Source organism: Salvia splendens, chromosome 6 (genome assembly GCF_004379255.2).
Source record: "Salvia splendens isolate huo1 chromosome 6, SspV2, whole genome shotgun sequence".
Classification (NCBI taxonomy): Eukaryota; Viridiplantae; Streptophyta; class Magnoliopsida; order Lamiales; family Lamiaceae; genus Salvia; species Salvia splendens.
This window is the reverse complement of record NC_056037.1, coordinates 33669867-33694416: the sequence shown is the minus strand read 5'-3', so window position 1 is coordinate 33694416 and position 24550 is coordinate 33669867. Positions and strand designations below refer to the sequence as shown.

The following is a 24550-nucleotide window of genomic DNA, read 5'->3' as shown; positions in this document are numbered from 1 at the left end:
TCATTCCAAAGCTTATAGGTTTTATGTTCTAGAACCTAATAAATTTGTTTCTGTGAACTCTGTAATAGAGTCAAGGGATGCAATCTTTGATGAGAATAGATTCACATCTATCTCAAGGCCTAAGGATTTGGTTTCAAATTCTGAAAACCGATTGGTAAGCTCTGAACAACAATCAGAGGAACTCTCAACCCAACATTGGGTTAGAAGGAGTGTTAGGCCTAGGACTCATAGTAACCTGGATGAGGGATTTCAAATCCATCTCATTGAAGGATCAAGGGATGAGTTGCAATTCCAATACCCCTATTGTTTTATTATTGAAGAGGATCCTAAGACTTTCAAAGAAGCCATGTCATCGAGGGATGTCTCTTTTTGGAAAGAAGCTATAGATGATGAAATGGATTCTATACTCCAAAATAACACTTGGGAGTTAACTGATTTACCCCCTGGTTGCAAAACATTGGGTTGTAGATGGATATTTAAAAGAAAGATGAAAGTTGATGGATCCATAGACAAGTTCAAAGCTAGGCTTGTCATTCAAGGATTTAGACAAAAAGAGGGCATAGACTATTTTGATACCTATGCACCTGTGGCTAGAATATCCACTATCAGATTACTAGTGGCTATGGCTTCTATTCATAAACTCATCATTTACCAAATGGATGTCAAGACAGCCTTCTTGAATGGTGATTTGGATGAGGAAATTTATATGAAGCAGCCTGAGGGATACACCTTACCAGGAAATGAACACAAGATGTGCAAGTTGATCAAGTCATTATATGGTTTGAAACAAGCACCCAAGCAATGGCATCAAAAGTTTGATGATATTATTTTATCAAATGGTTTTCTTCTCAATCAGGCTGATAAGTGTGTTTATTCAAAGTTTGATAAATCTGGTAAAGGAGTCATTATTTGTCTCTATGTGGATGATATGCTTATATTTGGTACTAGTCAAGACCAAATAGATGAAACAAAGGAGTTCTTATCATCTAAGTTTTCTATGAAAGACTTAGGTGAGGCTGAAGTCATATTGGGGATTAGGATCAAAAGAGAAGCACCTAACAGGATTTCTATTACACAATCTCATTACATTGAGAAAGTATTGAAGAAGTTCAATTATGGAAATTGTACTTCTGTAAGTACTCCCATAGATCCTAATGTAAAACTCTTGCCTAATAAAGGCAAGACAATTTCCCAATTGGAATACTCTAAAGCAATTGGATGCCTGATGTATGCTATGATCAGCACTAGGCAAGATATAGCATTTGTTGTTGGAAGGTTGAGCAGGTTTACTCATAATCCAAGCATACATCACTGGCAGGAAGTGAGGAGGCTATTCAAGTACCTCAAGGGAACCATGAACTATGGTTTGTGTTATTCTGATTTTCCTTCAATTTTGGAAGGATATTCGGATGCAAGTTGGATAACCAATCTAGAGGATCATTCCTCTACTAGTGGTTGGATTTACTTGCTGGGAGGTGGAGCCATCTCATGGGCTTCAAAGAAACAGACTTGTATCACAAGTTCTACAATGGAATCAGAATTTGTGGCACTTGCTGCAGCTGGAAAGGAGGCAGAATGGCTTAGGAATTTGATATATGAAATTCCTTTATGGCCTAAGCCTATATCACCTATCTCAATGAGATGTGACAGTGCTGCAACTTTGGCTAAACTGTATAGCCAAGTTTACAATGGGAAGTCTAGACATTTAGGTGTCAGACATAGCATGGTTAGGAAGCTGATCACTCATGGGGTCATTTCAGTTGAATTTGTTGGGACACAACAAAATCTGGCAGACCATCTAACCAAAGGCTTGGCAAAAGATTTAGTTATCAAATCTGCTAAAAGGGTGGGGCTTAAGTCCATCTAATCTTATCTGTTTGGGATACCCAATTCCCTTCTAACTTGATGTTAGATGTGGAATTCAATGTGGAAAGCCTAAACATGTGAGATTGACACATGTTCAAACCATCCGAGGTATGTGTATTATTCTGTCAGTTTAAAGGAGGTTGAAGCTTTGCTACTTAATAGTTTTTGACAAATTGTTTTGGCAGGACAAGATGAAAAGCTACCTATATAAACATGGAATCCAAGTTGTTCCAATAAAGCTCTGGACTTAGCCTTATAAATGTTTATTGAAGGATATGGACACTAGACTTGTTATTAAGGTGTCAGGTTTAGATTGATTAGTTGGAAAGTTATGTGTATCTTAAGACTGATATTCAAAGAAATTGTAAGAGTTCAAGTCTTAGACCACTCTTATAATTCGAATATTTGTACATTAATATACTAAAATGGAAATTCAATCCATGTGATATTTTCATTTATGCATAATTTTGTTTTCTGTTTTGTTTATTTGATCATGCTTATATATACACTAAAATAGGGGAGGAATGTTGGAATTTTAGTGTATTAACACTTTAATTCTGGTGAATTAATTCGGTTGATTCGGTTGAACCTTTTCCTATTTTATTCTGATTTTGGTGGCAACTGCTTTGGCAGTTTAAACAGTTATTAACTGTTTTGGATCAGAATTTGGTAGCAACTGCTTTGGCAGTTTAAAACAGTTAATTAAATGTTTTGTTATGATTAAATAGATGACAGAAATCAGTAACACAATCTAAGAACTTAGTATTATCCGATCATTGATTTTGATACACTCAAAATGTAATGCCCCAAAATCCACCTTAGACGGAAAAGTGAATTTCTGGTGCTGTAAATCGCCGAAATTAGGGTTTTCAGCGAATAATTCAAAATAAATAACAAAATAAATTTTGATAATTCAATAAATCATGGAGTACTGAAATATAAGTCTTAAATAAGTGTAATGTGAGTACGATTGAGCAAGAAATTAGAATTAAATCGGTGCCCGTATAGGAAACGCGATAGAAGAGCATAATGGTCTTTCTAAATTAATTAAACTAATCTAATGTCCTATATAAAAAGTGACGTTTTTTTAAAGTATATTAGGCATGAGAATTCATTTTTTAAAGTGTGAAACATAAAGAGAATTCTAGAGAAATTGTATAACATGTGGCTTAATAAAAAGGTGCCAAATGACAAAACTATTTCCATACATTGCAATAATTGATGAAGACTAAATTAAATACCAAAACTATCTTCTTCCTCCCATTTTTCTAAGAAAAACCGTCCACCATGGGAGAGGAAAAATCGTGAGGTTCTCAAATAAGTCTCACCCCGATTTTCTGTCGAACCGTCGATTTAATCGTGTAAACGTTATGAAATCAAGTAAGGTCTTTCTTCCTATACTATTTTTATAACATGAAATTCAATTCATATTGAGGTTAAAAATCTGAAAATTTCGAGCTCCATAGATGTTGATGGATACATGGATTTATGTTCGATTAATTGTTGAATACGTAGTGTATGGACGTCGTATGCCACGTTTTGATGGGTAATTTCAAAGTAGAATTGCCATGGTATGAACTTGATGTTGAGACTGAAAATATACCTTAGGGTTTATGGGTTGGTGGTTAGATGTTCATGATAGATGAAATAAATGATTTAAGAGTTGAGTTAACATGAACTGAAATATAATTTGTTCAACAAGGTTTAATCCCCTGTTTTTCAGTGACCTGTTCCAAATTGTTTGGCATGAGTAGAATAGTGGAAACTTTGGTTTAACAATTTATATAATAACTATGATGAGACTAGATGATCTCTGAAATTTATGGAGAATTTAGGAGTTTGTTTACTATATGTATAAATTGTTATAACAACACAGCTACGAACTGTCAAAATTCTGGTACTTTGTCATGTTTTGGTATGTGTTATCCGAAATATTCAGGGAATTTAAGATCGATGAAAACTTGATTGCATACTTTCTAAATTAACTATAAGTTGTTTAGTTGTTCTCTGATTAAATAGTACAAATACTATTTATAAAAATTGTGTAGAAACTATTGCCAGAAATTGCTCGATTTTGGTAGTCTGTGGTGAAAGGAGAATATCTCTCGAATTATTAGGAATTTTCGAGTGAATCTTGTTGCTTTGTAAACTAGACTTACAAGGGTATTTGAAAATACTAGGTTGCGCCTCTAAAGCCTTTTAAATGATTACATAACATTAACGAGAAAACAGTCCAATGTAGTGGATATATTAAAAGTAAATTGGTAGATCATGGAATTACTTTCATCTAGGATATTAGATGAGAATAAAGGGGAGAATTTAGCTTATAGTAATATTATTTCTCAATAAATTAATTTGTGTTATAATTCTATGAGGTAGCTACACCCAAATGTAGCAAATGAAAGGAAAAAAGGATCGGCGAAAGAAGAAATGTCGAATGGAAAGGTTTGGAAATAACGTCATCCAGGTAGCATGCTCAACACTTAAATGACCTAATTCTCTTACGTGTTTTTCCGTGATTATTACGTGACTTATTGTCTACATAATTTATGATTAATTATGTGATTAAATATTCATGAAGTAAAATATAAGAATATGATGGATTGTTGATTGATTTGATAATGAAATATGTGAAAAGAGTATACGTTGTGGAGATGGAAATAAATGTGATTAAATGTAATGATGTCTGATCTATCTATCTGTGATGAGGTCTGATTTGTCTGTCTGTGTTGATATATTATTATCTTAGTAGATTATGAGTAATTTATGTGATAAAAGACTTATGAAGTAAAACATGAGAATATGATGAATTATTGAATGAGTTGGCATTGAGATGTGAAAAGGGAAGAATATGGTTGTAACTGTAGGTAATGTGGAAATGAGCATTAAAGAGGATATGATAAATGATATATGATGATGAGATGTATACAAATATGATTAAATGTGATGATTCTTGATCTATCTATCTATCTGTGATGAGGTATGATCTGTCTGTGTTGTTGGAAATCTGGTATGGTTTTGAGAATGTCGGAATTTAATTTATAAATTCGATATGATATGGTGTGAAAATAAGTTGTTGATGTGTTATATTAGAAATAGTTTAGAATATGTATTGAGATGAAAATGAGTAGATTTGATGGTGTTTACGCCTCGTGCTTGAGTGTATTATGTGGGTACAATTGGCATGCCATAGGACAGCAGCGCTGCATCATCTGTGATCTCTCGTCTTCTGGATAACCGAAGCGAGGATCGTCTGTTATCTGATCTGTCTGATCTGCACCCTATGGGTGGTGTTCCCGGGATTATCTGTCTGCATCCGAAATGGGTGGTATGATTATCTGTCTGCACCCTAATTGGGTGGTCTGTGCGGAGTCCTCTCGAGGACAAAATCCGCGTCTGTATCTGATTCTGATTCTGATTCTGATCTGGTTCGCGTACCCTAGTCTGTCACTAAGCACATTAAGGGGCCATGTGTGAAATTATGTGTAATGTCGATCAAAATATTCGTGATAATATATGTGACAATATGTGCATGACAATATATGAGTTATAATATGCGATTATGTGAAACATCTGTTATAATTTGATATGATAATATCTTATACGCGAAAATGGATTATGTCACATGGTTCTGTTGAGAGTTTTGATATAAATATTGAAAATCTGAGACTTGCAGACATAATTTATGACATATGTGAAGTTTTGTATTATTATACCGTTCTGATGACATAGTTTGGAAATTTGAAGTCGTGGACGAAGATTTGACTACTGGTACAGGTATGTTGATACGTGTGATGACATCTGTGATATGTCTGTGTTGATGTGTGGATATCATGTGGAATACTTGACATTTCATATGAATACTGATGATTGTTGATATGTTTTGGGATTAATATTGTCTCCTGTTGGATTCTGGGCACGTGTCGGTTATAGGGCAGTTGCTGTCCAATTTACGTTAGAAATTAATAAGACAATAATGATATGATAGATGTAGTGATGATTGAAACAAAATAATAAGAATTTAAAAAATTTTAAGTTGTATGATTATTGATTGTTAGAGAATTGTGGCTGAAGTGTTGAGTGTGCTACAGGTTAATTGGATCGGGGATTCCTTTGAATATTTCTTTCGTTTCTTCGCCAGCACTACATCCTCGGTGGGTCACTGGTCACTGCTTGCGGCGTTTGTGTCCATTTCTGTTAGATGTGGCATGTATAGTATTTGAATATTTGTAATAGCTTACGTTGTGTTTGTAAATAGTGTTGGAACTTTTGCTAATAGTTTAATGAATTAAGTTTGGTTTTTAATTGACCATAATTTATGGCACCGTAATTGTGACATTTCCTATTCGACCGTTCGCCGATCGTATAGGGGGTGTTACACAAAATACTTGATCTGAAAGTGTTCTACACGATTCTGAGTTATCCAAGTCATTCTAATAGGATTTCCTAATTCTATTTAACCAAAATATTCCCCAACAGTGCACTGGTCCAGATTGGGTTGATGATGAATTGTTTTCTCAATTATTATTTGTATTGTGTCCTCACGATTCTGTTTTTATCAAAAGGAATTTTGATGGATGAATTGAGTTGCAATTTGTGGCAATTCTATATGGAATGGAATTAATAGACATAATATGCACATGTACTGTATTGACTATTGAGTTTGTATGTCATAATAATTGAGATTTTTGGTTCTAGTCTAAATTAGAAGAAATCTCTTATTTTCATATTTATGCGTACGTTATGTTGAAGTGAATTAATGTCTCAATTTACGGTGTGTAATGCACATTAAGGAATTTTAATGATAATTAATTCACATAAAGTCTCAATTAATTGGCTAATTAATTGGGAATTAAGAATTCTTTATAGAATTTAATTAAAGTTTTAAATCCAAATTTTTGGGTACATCTCATGTTCCTTATTTTCTACTAATGAGTGTATATTTTAATGCGTATATTAGCCGGCCAAAAGGAAGATTAATATTTGGCAAGAAATACACATATACTTGTGGAAATAAATACGTGAGAATTATTCGGTTTTCTTGTGAGTAGTGTGATGCTAAAAGGTGGATGCTACTTAACAGGATCTTATTGTCAGTGTTTAACCACTGTAAGGATGTTGCCATTTACAAGTTCATATTACTGTCAAAAGACTTGATGTGGATGTTGTGCTCGGAACCTCGTAATGTTTTACTAATGTTCAACGTAGATTAGTCGAAGCTAGACGTTACAAAAGTAACCTATCTTGTCTAGACTTCTTTATTGCGAATGTTAGGACGGTACGTGTGTGTGTATTTTAATGCGGATGTTAGTCGGCCAAAAGGAAGATTAATGTTTGGCACGGAATACATACATACATACATACATGTGGTGATAAATACGTGATAATTATTCAGTGTTCATGTGAGTAGTGTGATGCCAAAACGTGGACACTACTTGACCGATCTTATTGTCAATGTTTGATCACTACGATGAGGTTATCAATTACAAATTCATATCACTGTCAAAAGACTTGATATGGATGTTGTGCCGGTACCTCGAGATGTTACCTTCTTATTTGAATTTTATTATGTGAGCATGACAATTATTTCGGTTTTGTTCTCTGTTCATTTATGATGTTTGCTTCTGCGGTTTCTTCCAACACGAACAATATGTTAGTGTTGAATGGGTCAAATTTTAAGGATTGCAATGATTATATTTTGATTGCTCTGAGTTGCATGGATCTGGATTACGCGCTAAGGATTGAGCAACTTACTTCTCCTACGGACGGTAGTACTTATTATCAAAGGAGAAACTACGAGAAGTAGGAATACTCGAATCGTGTAATTCTACTGATCATTGGGTTTAGCATCTTAGAAGCTTTCGAGGAACTGCATCTAAGTATATCACTAAGGCAATGAATATACCTTGATGAACCAATCACACTTTTCCCCGCCGCCGTTGAATTCCTTCGACGACGTCGTTTTCTCCCTTCTATCTCTTCAAATCACACTTTTCCCCGATCAAGGCATTTGCATAGGCTTCACCAACCACCACGCCATCGCCGACGCCAGCTCTGTCGTCCAATTCATCAAAGCATGGGCCGCCGTCAATAAAAACTCTGCCCAATTCGAGAACAACTTGCTGCTTCCGTCATTCGACAGATCCGCCGTGGCCGATCCAGCGGCCTCAATTCACACTACTGGAACTTGATGAACCAATCACGCGCAGTCGAGTTGCCGCCGGTCACTTTCCCCCTAAATAAACACCGCGCAACTTTCATCCTCACAGCCGACGACATCCGCCGCCTGAAAAGCCACGTGCAGGGCCGTCGCCCGGATCTCCGTCCGACGACGTTCGCCGCCTCCTGCGCCTTCATGTGGAGCTGCCTCGCGGCGGCGCCACCCCCAGCAGACGAGGCGGAGTACTTCTGCTTCGGGGCGGACTGCCGGGGGAGGTTGCGGCCGGCGCTTCCCTCGGAGTACTTCGGGAACTGCCTGGCGTTCGTGAAGGCGGAGGCGAGGAGCGGGGATCTGAGGGGGGAGGGAGGGGCGGCGGCGGCGGAGAGCATAGCGAGGGCGATAGAGAAGTAATTGGTATTTTTGAAGAAAATAATTAGCAAATTATTTAGTCACTAATAATCTAGTGTTTTGCTTTTAGTCAAACTTTTGCTAAGTAACGGTTGACTTGCCTATTTTAACGGAGCCATCCAAAAAGGATCTAACCGAGAGCGATTTTTGTATGTTATGGACCCGAAAACCTGAAAATGAATGTAACGGACAAAATTCGTAATTTGAGCATATGTTTTGGACCAAAAAGGAGTTGTACTCCTATATATATAAACTTTCAACACGTGATATACTGCGATACCTTGAGAAAAATGGGTTTCTTAATCAAGTAAAGTAGACACTAACAACAAATGCGCTCTTACATCGTTTTTGTTTGAGAAGAAATAGCACCAAAATGCAAGAAAAGTATACTTGAAGAGTCGATCCATTCCAGGCTAATTGAATGAGGATTTACTTGATTCTTGGAGTACTATTTACCATCACGATGAATAACGAACTCCTTTTCATCGACATACGTGTCATTATTATTAACAATCTCCAATGCTCAGGCCATGCAGAAACGGTACCTTCCTAACCAAATGCTAGTTATTGATGGTTAGCTATCACAAACTACTTTTATCGGATATACCGACTATATATTTCCATAATTGATAAGATTATACTATGAAAATTGCAATTAAAAGAGTAAATTTTAACTATCAAAAAGAAAATAGCAGAAGCGTTAAGTCAATTGGGCTGGATTGAATTGGGTTAATCTAGCATTATTACTACATACACACGCACGCACAAAATCCTCTTCCCTCAACTCCTCTCCCAGGTTTCTTCTTCTCTCTCTAACTTCCGTCTTTGCGCTCTCTCTCCTGCATGGCAATTCGGAAATCCAAATTTCACAATTAGGGCTCAGGGGGAGAAACATAATCGATCGCTGCTGAAAACCGCGTTGAGATGTAATTTTAGGGCTTTCAAGGCTTATCCTCACGGGAATCGAGTTAATCGCCTATTTTATTTTTTAGGTTTAATCTAGAATCGGTGTTAGGGTTTTGTCGCGCATGAAGGGCCCATTGGATCGAACGAAGGTGGTGCTGCGGCACTTGCCGCCGACGATTACTCAGTCAAACCTTGTCGACCAAATTGATTCTCGCTTCTCCGGCCGCTACCATTGGCTTGCTTTTCGACCTGGAAAATCCAGGTAAGGTTTTACTTCCCTGTATGCTCACGGGAACACGTTAAATGGACTTGCCTTTGCTTGGTTTTGATTAGTAATGTGTTTAGGCCTTGTTAGATGTGTACGGACATTTTTGTGTGGAGGGAGGCTGTTTGATATTCGCTACTTAGTTAAGAAGGAATGAGGTTGGGAATTCGACTGGGTGTGTGATACCTGCAAACTTTCTGGGTTAGGTTTAGGAACTTTAGAAATTGGAGTTTTAGGTATCTATCGTATATTGAGAAAGTGTCTAGTGTCAGTCTGCAATGCAAAGCTTTGTTTGGTTATTGAGAAAGTGGCCAGTTAAGAAGATCGATTAGCTATTCATGTTTATAGAACCTTAGTATCCTAGAAAAGTTGTAAGGCATTAATATTTTATCTGGTGCTAAATGGAAATTTTGTGTTTTTTTCCCTAATATAACATTCAGATATCTGTTTTACTTTTCAGTTTTGGTGGTTAGGGCTGTCAGTGCTAAAATTAGATAGTGTTGATAATAGCATCATGTTGTTTTGTGTTGGTTAAACACGTTTTCCTAATTGATTATCTGTAGGTTATTCCAAAAGTTTTTTTTTTTTTTTGTGTCTTGGGGTACTAAAGTATTTTCTGTAAGGTTTATGTTTGTTATCAAGTTTAAATGTAAAAATATAATGGTGTTAAAATGACATGGAAACCTTGAAAATATCTAGATTAGCTTGTCTATGTGCTATATGAGGATTAAGTATCCTTTGTGTTTGTGGCATGTGGCTTTGTTTTATAGGTTGAATTCTCAAACAATATAGCTGCATCTGCAGCTATTACTGTTTGGTTCTTGGACCATTTAGGATTCTTTGAATCAAGCTTAATCTGTTTTTTTGTCTGTTTTGGCTCTATTTAACATATACTATGTTCTTTAAATGCTCTGAACTAAAGGTATCAGAAGAATTGTTGTTGACTAAGTAAAGATATTGGTGATCTAAAATACTAATGTGGAGAGTTATGGAATAATTTGTTCTGCAGCTGTGTCAAATAACTGTGTTTTTCTTTTTTTTGGGGTGTTGTGTGTTGATGACAAATTGCTATATAGCTTTTGATGTTCATTTATATTTTTGGAATTTAGTGCTACTTGGTGTATGCTTCTACTGCTTATGGGAAGTTAGTTGTCTGACTTGTTCACTGTTGAATATGGCTGCAACTGACGGTTTCTTAGGACTTGGGGTTCTGTGAGACTGCTGGCAATCTAAAAGTCATCACTTATTGGGTGCTTGTGATTCACGTGCTATTTGGAAGTGGAGGGATCAGGGGTCTTAGGCTTGAAAAATCTTTTTCTTGTGATTTATGTTTGTCTCTTTACTGACCTGACTGGCATTGGTATATAAAGAAAATTGTTAGATATGTAAGCTGGTTTTAGTCCTAGTTTTCATGAGCTAAGATGTCCCCACAGAGCATTATTCTGAATGTTTACATTTCTCTCTGCAGCACAAAGCATCTAAAATACGCTAGAGCTTACATTGACTTTAACAAGTCAGATGATGTGATTGAGTTTGCCGAGGTTTTTAAGGGCCATGTCTTTGTCAATGAGAAAGGTAATGTTTAGAACATTAATTTATAGAAGGTGATCGGTTTTTTATTATCTAGGCTTTTCCTAGGTTCACTTCTTATGCTTGGTCTCTTCAATTTCTGGTTTGTGTAATGTTCAAGACTCTATTTATTATGTTCTCTTCACTATGAGAAACTACATAAATTTTCTTCTGACCGGGTGACCTTTTATCTTCCCTAGGTACACAGTTTAGAACAATTGTTGAGTATGCTCCTTCACAACGCGTACCGAAACAGTGGTCTAAGAAGGATGGCCGTGAAGGGACTATATTGAAAGGTAATATGTCTGCTCATTGCATGTTAATCAATGCTTGCCAACTTTTGTTAAATTGTTGACTTTGTGTAGATCCTGAATACTTGGAGTTCCTTGAGTTTCTTGCAAAGCCTGTTGAGAATCTTCCCAGTGCAGAGATACAGTTGGAGAGGAAGGAAGCAGAACGAGCTGGTCAGAATTAATTAAATGTTATTTCATGTGTTGAACGTAACAAGCTCATATATGATAAAAAAATGAGCTGGTAATATTTATATTCTTCTGTGTGATTCGTTTAGCATTTTTTTAGGTGTTCCAAAGGATGCTCCTATAGTCACCCCGTTAATGGACTTTGTTCGTCAGAAAAGAGCTGCAAAGGGTGGAGGTCGGGTAGGTCTCATCACTTTTTGCTTGTGATTGACGACATTTCCTTTTCCACGTGAGATATAGTGAAGTAGATAGATTGGTTCTAAGTAAATGAATTCTTTGCCACGTGCTTCAGTAATCTTGTTATCATTTCCTCAATCAAGGCTGTCACATACTTCGTTTGCAGTGTGCAAGAAAAATAAGTTTCTGGAGTGTGAATAGACCTTTGTCCACTCTTGCTTGTGAATTTGTTTGGCTATTGTTAATTCCCGCTCTTACTATCACGTTAGTCTGTCTTTAGAGGATGGAAGAAGCATCAGTGAATGTTCTGACCGGCAGAAAATGAAAGTTACCTAGGCAAAAGTTATCCTGAAGAACAGTTCCTACCATAATAAGTTTTGTTCATTGTGATTTTGATGTCACAGCAACAGTGACGAGTAGGTTGTTACGATTTGGAGGTCTTATGCTATGTTAATTGGCTTGGACTCATATTGCCTTTTGTCGAAGGGTTTGGTGGTCAAATCAAAATGCTTTAAAGTTGAGAGACATAAGTTGGTTAATTTGAATATTACCATACATGCCTATTTCTATTTTAAATACCATTTGCTTTCTTTTTATTATCATTCTTTAAATTGCTACATTTTTTGAATTAAATGAGAAGCTAGATTGTGATAGCTTTGTTATATTATAATAGTTCCACTGAATCACTTATATCTCTCACCAGCAGCATTTTACTGAATTAAGATCTCAATTTTATCAGTTATGTTTAAATTTTTATTGCTGGTTGTATGTCCATTAACTTGTTTCTGTCACCACTCCTTGTAGTATTACTTTTCTGGGTATAATTTATATGTATGCCTGATTTCTCTTACAATTTGATAGAGGACTGCGATGAATGGAAAGCCAGCTAGAAGAGGCGGTGGAATGTCATCTAGGAGTCAAGTCTCTGGTTCTTCGAAAAGAGGCTCTGAGAAGAGGGCATCTACTACTATGGTAAATGGATTTCTTAGTTGTGCTTTAGACTGCTATTGACTGCAGTGTTGAGTTTTCACACCCATTAACAGAGATTATGGATGGTTGTAACTCCCCCTTGCACTGATGAATTTTTATAATGGACATCAGTGCTTGTTGATCAGTTTTTTGGACTCTTCTAACTCTCTTGACATGTTACTTCTGCTCTCAGTATAGCATCAGATCAGTAACCCTGTTCTTGATGTTTTACTGGATTGATGTTTTAGCACTATCGTCTCACTCCTTTATATTGTTAGCAGTATGTATTAAGGGACAGTTCCAAGATTATGGGCAACAAAGATAAATCATCTTATTCATTGGTCCGTAAACTAGATGATCAACAGTTGAATGACAAATCTATCACTTCAGCATCTATAGCACGAAATGAAGCATTAGAAGGGGGAAATGGTATGTTTCTTATTGCTTGCCTTAGAAATTTCATTAATGATAGATAGTATCCTCTGCTTTTGCGCTAGATTATCCAATGTCATTTTGGTTTTGAAATTTATGTTGCTTACCCTAGTGGGAGATTTCACTTTATCTATCTGACATGTGAGCTATTCTCTTGTTTTATTACATTTCATTCTAGTGAGGGTGTAAGTTGTCTTTTACATGGGGATCTCTTTATATGCATGTGAGAAAGATATAGACGTCTACAGTATATGTAACTTATTTCTGGAGGAGGCTGTAGTTCAAATGGAAATACTTAGTCCCTCCGTCCCACCACAAGTGATGGATTTGTTTTGGGCACGGGATTTAAGAAAATGATATATGTTGAGTTAAAGTGGAGAGAATAAATTATGAGAGAGGAAAGAGTAAGAGAGATAAAGAGAGAATAGAGTAAGAAAGAGAGAATAAAGTAAGAAAGAGAGAATAAAGTAAGAGAGATGGAATAAAGTAAGAGAGAGTTAAAGTTTAGTCTTTTGTTAAAAAAGGAAATTGATCACTTATGGTGGGACAACCCAAAATGGAAAGATGATCACTTGTGGTGGGACGGAGGGAGTACTTTTTAATGGTACACCCCGGCATGGTTTGATTCCTCTGATTGTAATAATTGAGTCTATCATGGTTATTATGGAAAGTCAATTGGCTAGCATTGAGTATTGAACTACAGCTGATACCGATCGTATGTGCAGATAATGAACCAATTCTAAATGTTACATTATCCAATGCTTTTCTCTGGTATATTTAGAAGTATTGACTAACTCTTCCTCTTCGAGCATCCTAACTTTGATGGATCATGAAGGCTATAGGTTGTCTAGGATCTCGAGTAGGAAACGGTTCCTCTTTGATCTTTTGTGTGTTATAGTGGATCATGAGGCATGGTTTGATTCCTCTGATCGTAATAATTGAGTCTATCATGGTTATTATGGAAAGTCAATTGGCTAGCATTGAGTATTGAACTACAACTGGATACCGATCGTATGCGCAGATAATGAACCAATTCTAAATGTCAGTATCCAATGCTTTTCTCTGGTATATTTAGAGGTATTGACTAACTCTTTCTCTTCGAGCAGCCTAACTTTGATGGATCATGAAGGCTGTAGGTTGTCTATGATCTCGAGTAGGAAACAGTTCCTCTTTGGTATTTTGTGTGTTGTAGTGGATCATGAATGTTAATTTGCTTAAATTCATTTTAACACCTGTTTGATATCATTTTAGTTACTCGAATGTGTCAAAATAATAGCTGTTTGAATTCTACTTTTTCATTGGCACATATTTTTAATGTTTTTCTTATTTTTCTAACTGTCTCTACTTGGTTGGTGGGTTTGATTGTTTGTAATGTTCTTGTGTGTGGTGAAAGTTGATCTGCATAGTAGTTCAAGTTACTGAATCTTTCAGACTATAAGAAAGATGATCTCTTTCCACATTTAACTTCTTTTCTATCCTTTTGTGTTTATCACCACCTCTTGCAGTTCCTTTATGCTATACTATTTGATTTCTTTTAGGAGGTACAGGACCCACTGGTCTCGGGAAGAAAAAAATCCTACTTCTAAAAGGAAAAGAAAAGGAAATTCCTAATGTAAGTCTTCTTTGGTTTTGTATTATGGTTTGTGACTAGAGTACCTAGGAAGAGGAAATAAATTTTCCTTGGACTGCATGTGCAGCATAGTAGTTCTCGCATGGGACATAATTGGAAGGTTTGAATGTGAAAGGTTTCCCCTTTCGACCATGTGTCCATAATGAGTACCAACAGTTTTGATTTCCTCAACCTCACTATGTACCATATTCTTGATACATGGAATTTTAAATACTTTTTGTTTCAAACTGGTCCCAGTGATTAATAATTTAATTTCACTGAGTTCTGATATAACCCCATCACAGGGGAGAATATGAACCTGCTATTTAAATTGGATTAATTGCCTTTGGCTTAATTTCTTATGATCTCTGCTGAGTTCTTTACTATATCTTGTTTGTGCCTTATTTTGCTAATGTGAATTGTGACAACATTAATGGATGGACTTATTCTGATCATTCTATTGTTTGTAGGTATAAAATCTAGGATCTAAGGCTCTATTAGTATCCACTTCCATTAGTACTGGGATAATTGTATCATGTCAAGTGCCTTGCTATTAGCTCCTCTCTTGGAGTTCATCCAAATTAATCAAATGAAACTTCTGTGTCATCATCATGTTGCTGTTTTTATAAAAACTCTTTTATGCATAAAGTAGATGATTTTCTTGTTCTGATGACTCATGATTGGTTGGTTTCTGTTTATAAAGCACATTAATATGAATACACCATCAATCATGTTTACCATTACCACTATAAGAGAATCAAATGTTACTTTTTTGTCTTCTGGAGGTGAGCGTACATCTTGGATATCATGTTCTGGCCTTAGCATATCTGAGATAATAATGGATGAAAAACAATGATTTCACATGCAATCATGTATGTCTTCTGTAGGTTTCTGGCGGTCCGTTACTGCAACAGAATACAGTCTCTCCTGACAAAGCTGCTGCCCAAAAACATAATCAGCAGCGCGAAGCTAGTGGAAAGATAATCAGGAGCATTCTTCTCAGCAAGGATACTCGTCAAAATCAACCGTCTTTGGGATCACAATCAGAACTGCTTATCCAGTCTCCTAATCAGGAAAGAGACAAGAAACCTCCTCGACCCCCAAGTCTGCAATCACTTCCGAAGGATACAAATGGGGTTCCTGAGGATAAGTTAGTCTCCAATGATTTGCATGCCGGCCCCACAGAGAAGCAGGAAAGGCGGGCAAGGAACAAGGATAGACCTGATCGTGGTGTTTGGACTCCACTTCGACGTTCGGATGGATTGCATTCTAGTGATGACTCATTATCCTTGTCTGCTTCACAGATATCTGAAGCAGGGGATTCTGCTGAAGGTATATAATAAGCTGAATTATTGGATCGATTGTACATTTGTTCAAGTGATTATTATCTTTGCTGACATCACATTATCACACCACTAAGACTTAATAATTTAAGATTTTCTTTAGGTGGCGTAATTTGGTAAGGTACTTGCTCTCAATTTTATCTAATATAAGGTGTATATTATACAATTGTTTATGCCTTCAGGAACTCATGTAGAATCAAAACAAGATATACTGGTCACACGTGGTGGTGGTCGTGGTAGGCGTTACTCATCTGACAATGGTGAGTTGAGTTTAAAAATTGGGGCAATAAGTGGATATATAATCTGTTGCATTTGTAAGTTGTACACTGATGGTTTAGGAAATACTGTAGGGTCTTATAGGCAAGGGGTTCGACGTGGCTCAACTTACAATGTGAAGGAAGCAGATGGCTCTTCTGCTGTAGAGGGGAAATCTTCAAAAAGGGGAGGTTCTTCTGGCTATGCTTCTCAAGAGGTTTGTAAATTGCTACACTTGAACAACTTTCAAACTCATAATTCAGTTGTATGGCATGCTTATACATGTTTCCATAAAATGACAGAAACAAGTGTGGGTCCAAAAGTCCAGTTCAGCTACCTAGTTTGGTTGCATATGGTGAGTTTGTTCTTAATGACTGCATTTCCCATTGATTTTGATTCTCGTCTCTTCTAGTACCTGTTCCAGATTACATAATAAGTAAGACCTTAAACGAGCTAGTGTTGGGTAGTGCAGGTTGTATCTAGTTTCATGCAGAGATCACCATCCAGTTTATTTCACAACTCACGGTTTTGAAATTGGTTGTGCAGTGAAATGCTTTTGTGAATTGCCATATTGAAGCATAAATCAGGATGGCAGAGAGAATATCCTGCAAATGCAGTGTATGTGGAGACAGATGTGTTTTGCTTGGAAGACCATAGAGGCCTTCAGTTTTGCCTGAATGCTACAGATGGTGTATTTACTGTTTGGTGGATTAAGAAATTATGATCCTAAGTTGAAGATGGTCAGGGAAAAAGCAAGAAGTTGCGAAGGTGAATATGTCGAGCATATAACACCACCATATTGATCGGTGTCCCTTTGGTAGGTTTATACTAATTGACAGGGCTACGCATCTCCAATTCTTGCCATTGATTCACTTCTATCAGGGATGATGACTTCGTTCGCTGAACTGTAAATACAAATCTGAAGTGCAGTATACTGCTACTGCTATATATATGTTTAGTCCAGCAGTCTTCTACCTGGGTTCAGTAAATTTATGATTATAGACCCTGGTTAGTACCGCGATTTACTGTAACCAGCTTTTGCTTAAACCCAGTTGTAAGTGGTTTTAGTTGTATGATGCCCAACTAATCTGTGTGTGTATCTTGAGGAAACGGGATTTGAGAATGACTGCCAGAGCTTGACAGTGTGCTTTTAGCTCAATTGCTTGTTGATTTGAATGAGAAATAGATTGAGCATTTCATGGCATCTCACTTTTCTCAAATATCTTGCTACTTCAAGACCGTGCCGAGTGTAAAGATGATTTTAAAGATGAGATGATGGGAGTTATATGATATAGTCGTCCCTGAAATGAGAATGAAATATTGTGTTACTTTCTCAATATTATCCTGGATGTTGAATAAAATGTTTAAGCATATTGGATTTCATCTAAACTGATTTTCTTCTGATATACAATCCCATTAGTGTTATTCCCTATGTTTATGAAGGGTTTAGAACAATTGTCAAGTAGACTAATTTTTTAGAACATAACCATGTATTCTGCTTTATATTGTTGTGAGATTACTTTAGTTTGAGGAGTTGTCGATGACTAATTATCACATGATTATCCATTTAGGATTGAGTTGAGATTCAATCTCATTAACTAAACACACTACATATTTAATCTCGAAATACAATCTTGCAAATAGAACGATCCATGAGTGTTCAAAAACTAACCCACCATAGTTTTCTCCGGCGGAATGCTTTGTTTTTGGCCATTCACTCCTTTTATGCTGCGGGGATTCTGATTTTCCGGGCGTCGGTGTGGATTGTAACAATCTTATTCCCACTTCACAAATAATATTCTGTCGAAATTAATTTTAATACATGTCCAAGAGTTGGTTTGCCTTCCGTGCTTGTTCTCCACCCAATTGAATGGAACTTCTTCAATTGGAATAACATTAATTTTTACTCTTATTTTAAGATAAAATAAAATACAAATTCAAGAAAAGGAGTACTATAATAAAGGGTTTAATAATATGTATGGCGTTTAATTGTTTTGAATATAACTAAATGTATAAAATGCGTATAATTAGAGGTGGGCTTCCCTCCTTCCATTCCTTTCCCTCCATAAAACGAGAAGAGAATGAATTGGATTTGAGATTGAAAGTTGATCGAAAATGAGCTGTTACACCGACGGTGGTGGCGTGTTTGCGAGGCGCACAGCGTCGTGCGCATCAGCGCCGAGCTCCGCCCCAAGTTCGCCGCGCAGCAGGGTCAAATTCCTGTGCAGCCACGGCGGCAAGATCCTCCCCCGCCCCTCCGATGGCCAGCTCAAGTATGTCGGCGGCGAAACCCGCGTCATTTCCGTTCCCAGAGATATCTCTTTCAAAGGTATCATGCAAATTCACCGTTGTTATAAAATGACCATCATCTTAATTCATAGTCTTCATCTAAATAAGAGCAATCCTCATGAATTCGAGAATAACATTACTATTACATGAGAAATGAAAATACATACACACCAACGCACAATTTTCTGATCACAAAATTTGATTAAATTTTAATAAATGAACTTATTTATTTACAGAAGCAATGAAGCGATTGACCTACATGATGGAGGGGGAAATGGTGCTCCGGTACCAGCTAGCGACGGAGGATCTCGACGCCTTAGTGACGGTGAAATCGGACGAGGATTTGGGGAACATGTTCGACGAAGTGGAGAATTACCAAATGATGGGGTTTCCCAGAATGCGGACTTTCCTCTTCCCCGTCCACAACCACAAACCCAACAACAACAACAACAACAACATGGTGATGGACGACCAACTGACGTTGGATCAGTGCTACATCTTTTCCATCAATGGCCTCATCACTCCCAGGCACCTCTCTAACTCTAGCAAGCGCACCAGAGTCAGCTCCCTCGCCTCCTCCGCCTGCACATCCCCCCGGTCGCGCACCAGAGTCAGCTCCCTCGCCTCCTCCGCCTGCACATCCCCCCGGTCTCCTGACAGCTACGCTGCTGAAGCTCATACATTTGGAAATATTCAGAGGATCCAAAGCTCACCCAGCATATGCAACCTCCTCAACATCCCCCAACAGAACCATTACTCTTCTCCTCCTACCCATCATCAGCAGCAACTTCCTCCTCAATACTACCACACCAACAGTTTTAGGTCTCCCAGTCCGATGAGGTCCGGAGCTGCTAGGCTCCAACAAGATAACTCTGCTCCTCCCACGTCTTATTACAATCCATCCAGAGATCCCAATCGAGGCGGAGGAATAGAACATTGCAACAAATGCAAGCACCAATGATCATTGTGGCCAGGGAACCTTACCATCAAAACACAAACATTTCACTTTCATCTTATTTTCGAGCATCATATTTTTTCTTGGGGAGGGAATAGTGAGCACTGAGCAGGGAGTGCGTTGCTAACTTTTTTGTATTGTATAGACATTACAACGTCATTTCACTAATATATTCACTTTTATTTATTTATTTTAGTGGATCAACACATTTTTTACATTATTCAGCTCTAAATGCACGATTTAAACAATAATATGCAAGCCTTAAAACTTTTGGACATCATTCTCTTCATCTGAAATACAGAAACTAGAATATCTTTCAAAAATCAGACACGTTGACAACTAAATATAGTCTACCAACTTATTCAAGCACAACAAGTCTTGATAGTCTAGGCATACCTTCAAGCAATCGAAATTTTGGCATAACTGCTGCTTGATCTATAATCTTTCTATCTCAGGTCCTATTGTTTTCTCAATTCCCCTTGTCCCAGCTACTTCTCTTGTATGTCCACAAAATTTGGTAAGAATATCTTATGCTCTCATTTGCTGTCTGTGAAATCTGCATCAATGACATCGCCACCATCAGGTCGCTTCTCCGATGATTCTGAAGTAGCACCACCACCAGCGGTTGGGCCTGCGCCAGGTTCTGCACCAGGTTGGTTGTACAGCGACTGGCCTATCTGCATGACTTCCTGATTTAGTGCAGTCATGGCATCCTTCATTGCTTGGGTTGATCCTCCAGAGATTGCATCCTTCAGTTCTCCAAGTTTGGCCTCGACCTTCTCTTTTACAGGGGGAGGAACTTTGTCACCAAGTTCCTTCAACTGCTTCTCTGTTTGGTAAACTACTGAGTCAGCCTGATTCTTAGTATCTATTGCATCTCTCTTCTCCTTGTCTTCACTTGCAAATTTTTCAGCTTCACTGACCATTCTCTCCACCTGTAGTTCATTCAGAAAAATTTAAATTAATCACCTAAAGGATAAGGGACTGAGAGACAATCCTCCTTGCAGAACTCGTTTAGTAATGACAATTACCTACTCCTAAAAAATGATTCTAATCTGTCAGTAAAACCCATCCATTCAATCAAAAGATAATACTGGCTCCAATACAGTATGCATAAAGCTTCTTAAGCATATTATTTAGCTAAGACATTATCAATAAAACTCACCTCATCACCAGGTAATGTGCTGGCACCAGTAATTGTGATATCTTGCTTCTTCCCAGTTCCCTTATCTATAGCAGTAACTGAGAGGATTCCATTCGCATCAATATCAAACTTGACCTCAATCTGTGGGACACCACGGGGAGCAGGTGGAATTCCATCAAGGCGGAAACTGCCTAAGGATTTGTTGTCCCGAACGAACTCCCTTTCACCTTGAAGGACATTGATCTCGACACTGGTCTGACCATCCGCAGCAGTTGAGAATACTTCTGATTTTGAAGTGGGCAATGTGGTATTTCTGGGAATAATCTTTGTCATCACACCACCAAGTGTTTCCAGTCCCAAAGATAATGGTGATACATCCAAAAGGACAATATCGCTAACATCTCCCGCCAAAACACCAGCCTAAACAGATAAAACAAGCAACAAAAGATGTTTAGACGACATTAACTTCAGGACAAGAAGTCGCAACAAATCAGATCAGGATATTACCTGAACAGCAGCTCCAAGGGCTACCACTTCATCGGGATTCACAGTAACATTTGGGTCCTTTCCAGTCATCTTCTTAACAAGCTCCTGAACTGCTGGAATACGAGTGGAACCACCCACCAGAATTACCTCATCTATATCACTCAAGGAAAGCTTCGCGTCCCTCAATGAATTTTGAACTGGGGTTTTTAGCCTGGAAAGGGACATCATTACATCAAGAAGCTGGAGTATACAATACAAATTGCACATATGTTCTAATGAACCGATGAAATAAGCTCACCTGTCAAGCAAATCAGAGCACAGTTCCTCAAACTTAGCTCGTGTAAGTGTGGTCTCGATATGTTTAGGGCCATCTGCAGTGGCAGTAATGAAAGGCAAACTGGCAAAAAAAAGGCAAACAAAACAATCAGTATGTAGACATTCAATATGTTGCAACAAGAATTTAGAAAAAAAAATAGAAACTTGCCTAATGTTAGTTTGAGTCAAAGAGGAAAGCTCCATTTTGGCTTTCTCTGCAGTCTCCGTCAAACGTTGAAGAGCTTGTTTGTCCTTCAATAGATCTATCCCTTCATTCCTTTTGAAATCCGCAGCAAGCCAATCAACAACTCTCTGAGAAATTAAAAAAATGTAAATGACTTAAAAAGGTCAAATACCATAAAAAAACCCCAGAAACAACATGCTGAACAACATGAAACAACCGACATTTACAGTATGCATGAATTTGTTTTTGTGTGTGAGAAAGATAGAGAGATGGCTAGTCAAATTTAATGAATGATTAGGAGTACCAACCTTATCAAAGTCATCACCACCAAGATGAGTGTCTCCGGAAGTAGAAAGCACTTCAAACACACCATCACCAACCTCAAGGACTGAATCAGAGCAGGCAAATGAAAATTATTAAGCTTTCTTGTAGAATGCTCAAATAAGATGGTGTAAAATGTTGCGGAAAGAGTTTACCGCATCATCAATATAACTCCTCTTATACTCTATTTAGTTTAGCATTCGTACTACTATCACTCAAACTTCAGTAACCAAATATATGGTCAAAGAAGTGCATCAAAGATGCCAGAACATTGACAGTTGTAAAAGATAAACCAAATTTACCTTAACTCATCATCTGTAATCTCATTGTATTTGCCAAACAAATCATTTCAAACATATAACAAGAAATAGAGAAGAAGAGAGAAATAGTTCTTTAGAGAGAAATGGAAAATGAATATACCTGAGACATCAAAAGTTCCACCTCCTAGGTCAAAAACCAGAATAGTTTCATTGCTTTTCCTCTCGAAACCATAGGCCAACGATGCAGCAGTAGGTTCATTTATAATGCGGAGAACCTCCAATCCAGCAATGCGACCAGCATCCTTGGTTGCTGTCCTTTGAGAATCATTGAAGTAAGCAGGGACTGTAACTACTGCTTTGGTGACCTTGTCGTTTAAGAACTTTGACGCATCATCAACAAGCTTCCTCAAAACCTAAAACCAGAAACAGAAATCAATGCAAAGGTATAAAAACAAATCGGCAAATTGATAGGAATTTATGAATGGTAGAATACAAAACCTGAGCGGATATTTCCTCAGCTGCAAATTGTTTCCCAATGGCAGGGCAGTCAAGCTTGACGTTCCCGTTTTCATCCCTGACGACATTATACGAAACCTGCCTGGACTCGTCATCGACCTCGGACATCTTCCTCCCAATAAACCTCTTCACGGAGAAGAATGTATTCTCTGGATTCACCACGGCCTGCCTCTTCGCAATCTGGCCTACCAACCTATCGCCATTTTTAGTGTAGGCGACCACAGAGGGCGTGGTGCGCTGGCCTTCGGCGTTGGTGACGATGGTAGGTTTTCCACCCTCCATTGCAGCCACAGCGGAATTGGTGGTGCCGAGATCAATTCCGACTACTTTCTCCGCCACCACACGGAAAGTAGAGGCGCGCCGATGCTTACTGCTCTTGAGTTTCAATCCGGAGCTGGCGTTGAGCTTGGTGCCGAAAAATACGGTTCTATTGGGATGAGCTCTGGAGAATTTGACGGTTGTGAAGTGAGCCACGCCGCCTAGAGCGTTGATTTGAGCAGTTGAGGATGCCATTTTGTGGCAATTGATGAGAAATGTGAAATGAGAATTGGGAGACTTGAAGATTTTGGAGAATGGAGATTAGATAAGAAGAGGAGAGGGTTGGGGTTTATGGGGAAGCTGGAGACACGTGTACAATTCTAGAATCTTCTCCTCAATTTTCACTATTTTAATGACTTCATAAGAAATCACTAATTTCATTTTTCCTATATTTTGTTTCTTGTAAAAAACAGAAGTCTTATAGTATGTCGTACAAAAATTCTCCGATTGCTAATTTTAGCATAAAAGAAATTTCTATATCTATTGTACTTTATTATTACTTCTTCTGTCCCATAATAAATATCACATTTTTTAGTTTATCACATAAAAAATATCACTTTTTTTTATTTTAAAAAAAGTTCTTTCATATTAATATAAATATATCATTTTCTTTTTTCACTTAATATACTAAACAACATCTCTCAAAATCTCGTTTCACTGCCAAGCGTACCATCTATTACGAGTATAATATTAAAATTCATATATCCATTACTAAGATAATTGATATTGAGCGAATGTAGTACTCCTTTCGTCCCTAAAAATATAGTACTAGTTTTATAATTTTAGATCGTCTCTCAAAATTAGACCAAGTCTAAATATGAGATTTTCCAGAAATAATAATTTTACACATCATTTACAATGTGGATAGCACAATTCACTAATATGCCTTCTACTACTTTTTCCCTTTCCTCTTTTTTCTCTTTCTTACTTTATCAATTATACATGAAAAGCCATGACATTTATAAAGTTGTCTATTTTTTTTTGGAATGAAAGGAAGTATTATTGAAATGAACATCACGTTTTATAAGGCATGTGCATAGTTTTAATATTCACGTTTTATCCGTTTTATGTGTCCATTCATCTTGTTAAGTAGTTATATAAACATTGATCAATTAATTTGAAAAGAAATGGAGTATTCCATTAGATTCCACCACCCCACCTTCGTCATCAGCCTCACTCTATATCCGCCCCCGCACTTTTCTACCACCATTATCAATCACCTCATAAAAACTAGTACATCGACAACAATGGGGCGTCTCTAAACATCTTCGCATTCATATCAGGAACACAACGTACGAGTAATATGCATATGACATGAAAATGG

At 37.4% G+C, this 24550-nt stretch overlaps 3 protein-coding genes and 1 long non-coding RNA gene across 9 annotated transcripts; 3 read left to right on the top strand and 1 right to left on the bottom strand.

The window, feature by feature from the left end:
• Nucleotides 1–3152: 3152 nt before the first annotated feature.
• Nucleotides 3153–6181, top strand: LOC121807053. Its single transcript, XR_006051737.1, has 3 exons — nt 3153–3246; nt 4246–4333; nt 5958–6181. It is a non-coding gene; the product is annotated as an uncharacterized LOC121807053 (long non-coding RNA).
• Nucleotides 6182–9141: 2960 nt separating this feature from the next.
• LOC121808386 (regulator of nonsense transcripts UPF3-like) lies at nt 9142–17642 on the top strand. Of its 5 annotated transcripts, XM_042208851.1 has the most exons (14): nt 9142–9360; nt 9427–9602; nt 11074–11180; nt 11375–11470; nt 11540–11638; nt 11754–11833; nt 12692–12802; nt 13078–13228; nt 14770–14843; nt 15728–16172; nt 16366–16443; nt 16522–16655; nt 16741–16793; nt 16985–17642. In XM_042208851.1, the coding sequence occupies exons 2-13, from the start codon at nt 9463–9465 to the stop codon at nt 16777–16779; spliced, it is 1554 nt and encodes a 517-aa protein (XP_042064785.1). In that variant the 5' UTR covers nt 9142–9360; nt 9427–9462; the 3' UTR covers nt 16780–16793; nt 16985–17642. The 5 variants fall into 5 exon arrangements, with proteins under 5 accessions (XP_042064785.1, XP_042064787.1, XP_042064784.1 ...); XM_042208853.1 differs by having other exon boundaries at nt 9142–9602; nt 16534–16655; XM_042208850.1 differs by having other exon boundaries at nt 9143–9602.
• An 807-nt stretch (nt 17643–18449) lies between these two features.
• LOC121807007 lies at nt 18450–19688 on the top strand. Its single transcript, XM_042207194.1, has 2 exons — nt 18450–18767; nt 18964–19688. The coding sequence occupies exons 1-2, from the start codon at nt 18554–18556 to the stop codon at nt 19686–19688; spliced, it is 939 nt and encodes a 312-aa protein (XP_042063128.1). The 5' UTR covers nt 18450–18553.
• LOC121807005 (stromal 70 kDa heat shock-related protein, chloroplastic-like) lies at nt 18832–23488 on the bottom strand. 2 transcript variants are annotated; one of them, XR_006051733.1, is made up of 9 exons: nt 22891–23488; nt 22553–22805; nt 22120–22199; nt 21797–21939; nt 21611–21709; nt 21334–21523; nt 20848–21246; nt 20079–20617; nt 18832–19706 (listed from the first exon to the last, which is right to left on the bottom strand). XR_006051733.1 is itself a non-coding variant. In XM_042207191.1 (8 exons), exons 1-8 carry the CDS (start codon nt 23419–23421, stop codon nt 20219–20221), a joined length of 2094 nt encoding a protein of 697 aa, XP_042063125.1. In that variant the 5' UTR covers nt 23422–23488; the 3' UTR covers nt 19922–20218. The 2 variants fall into 2 exon arrangements, 1 of the variants encoding a protein (XP_042063125.1); XM_042207191.1 differs by lacking the exon at nt 18832–19706 and having other exon boundaries at nt 19922–20617.
• Nucleotides 23489–24550: the final 1062 nt, after the last annotated feature.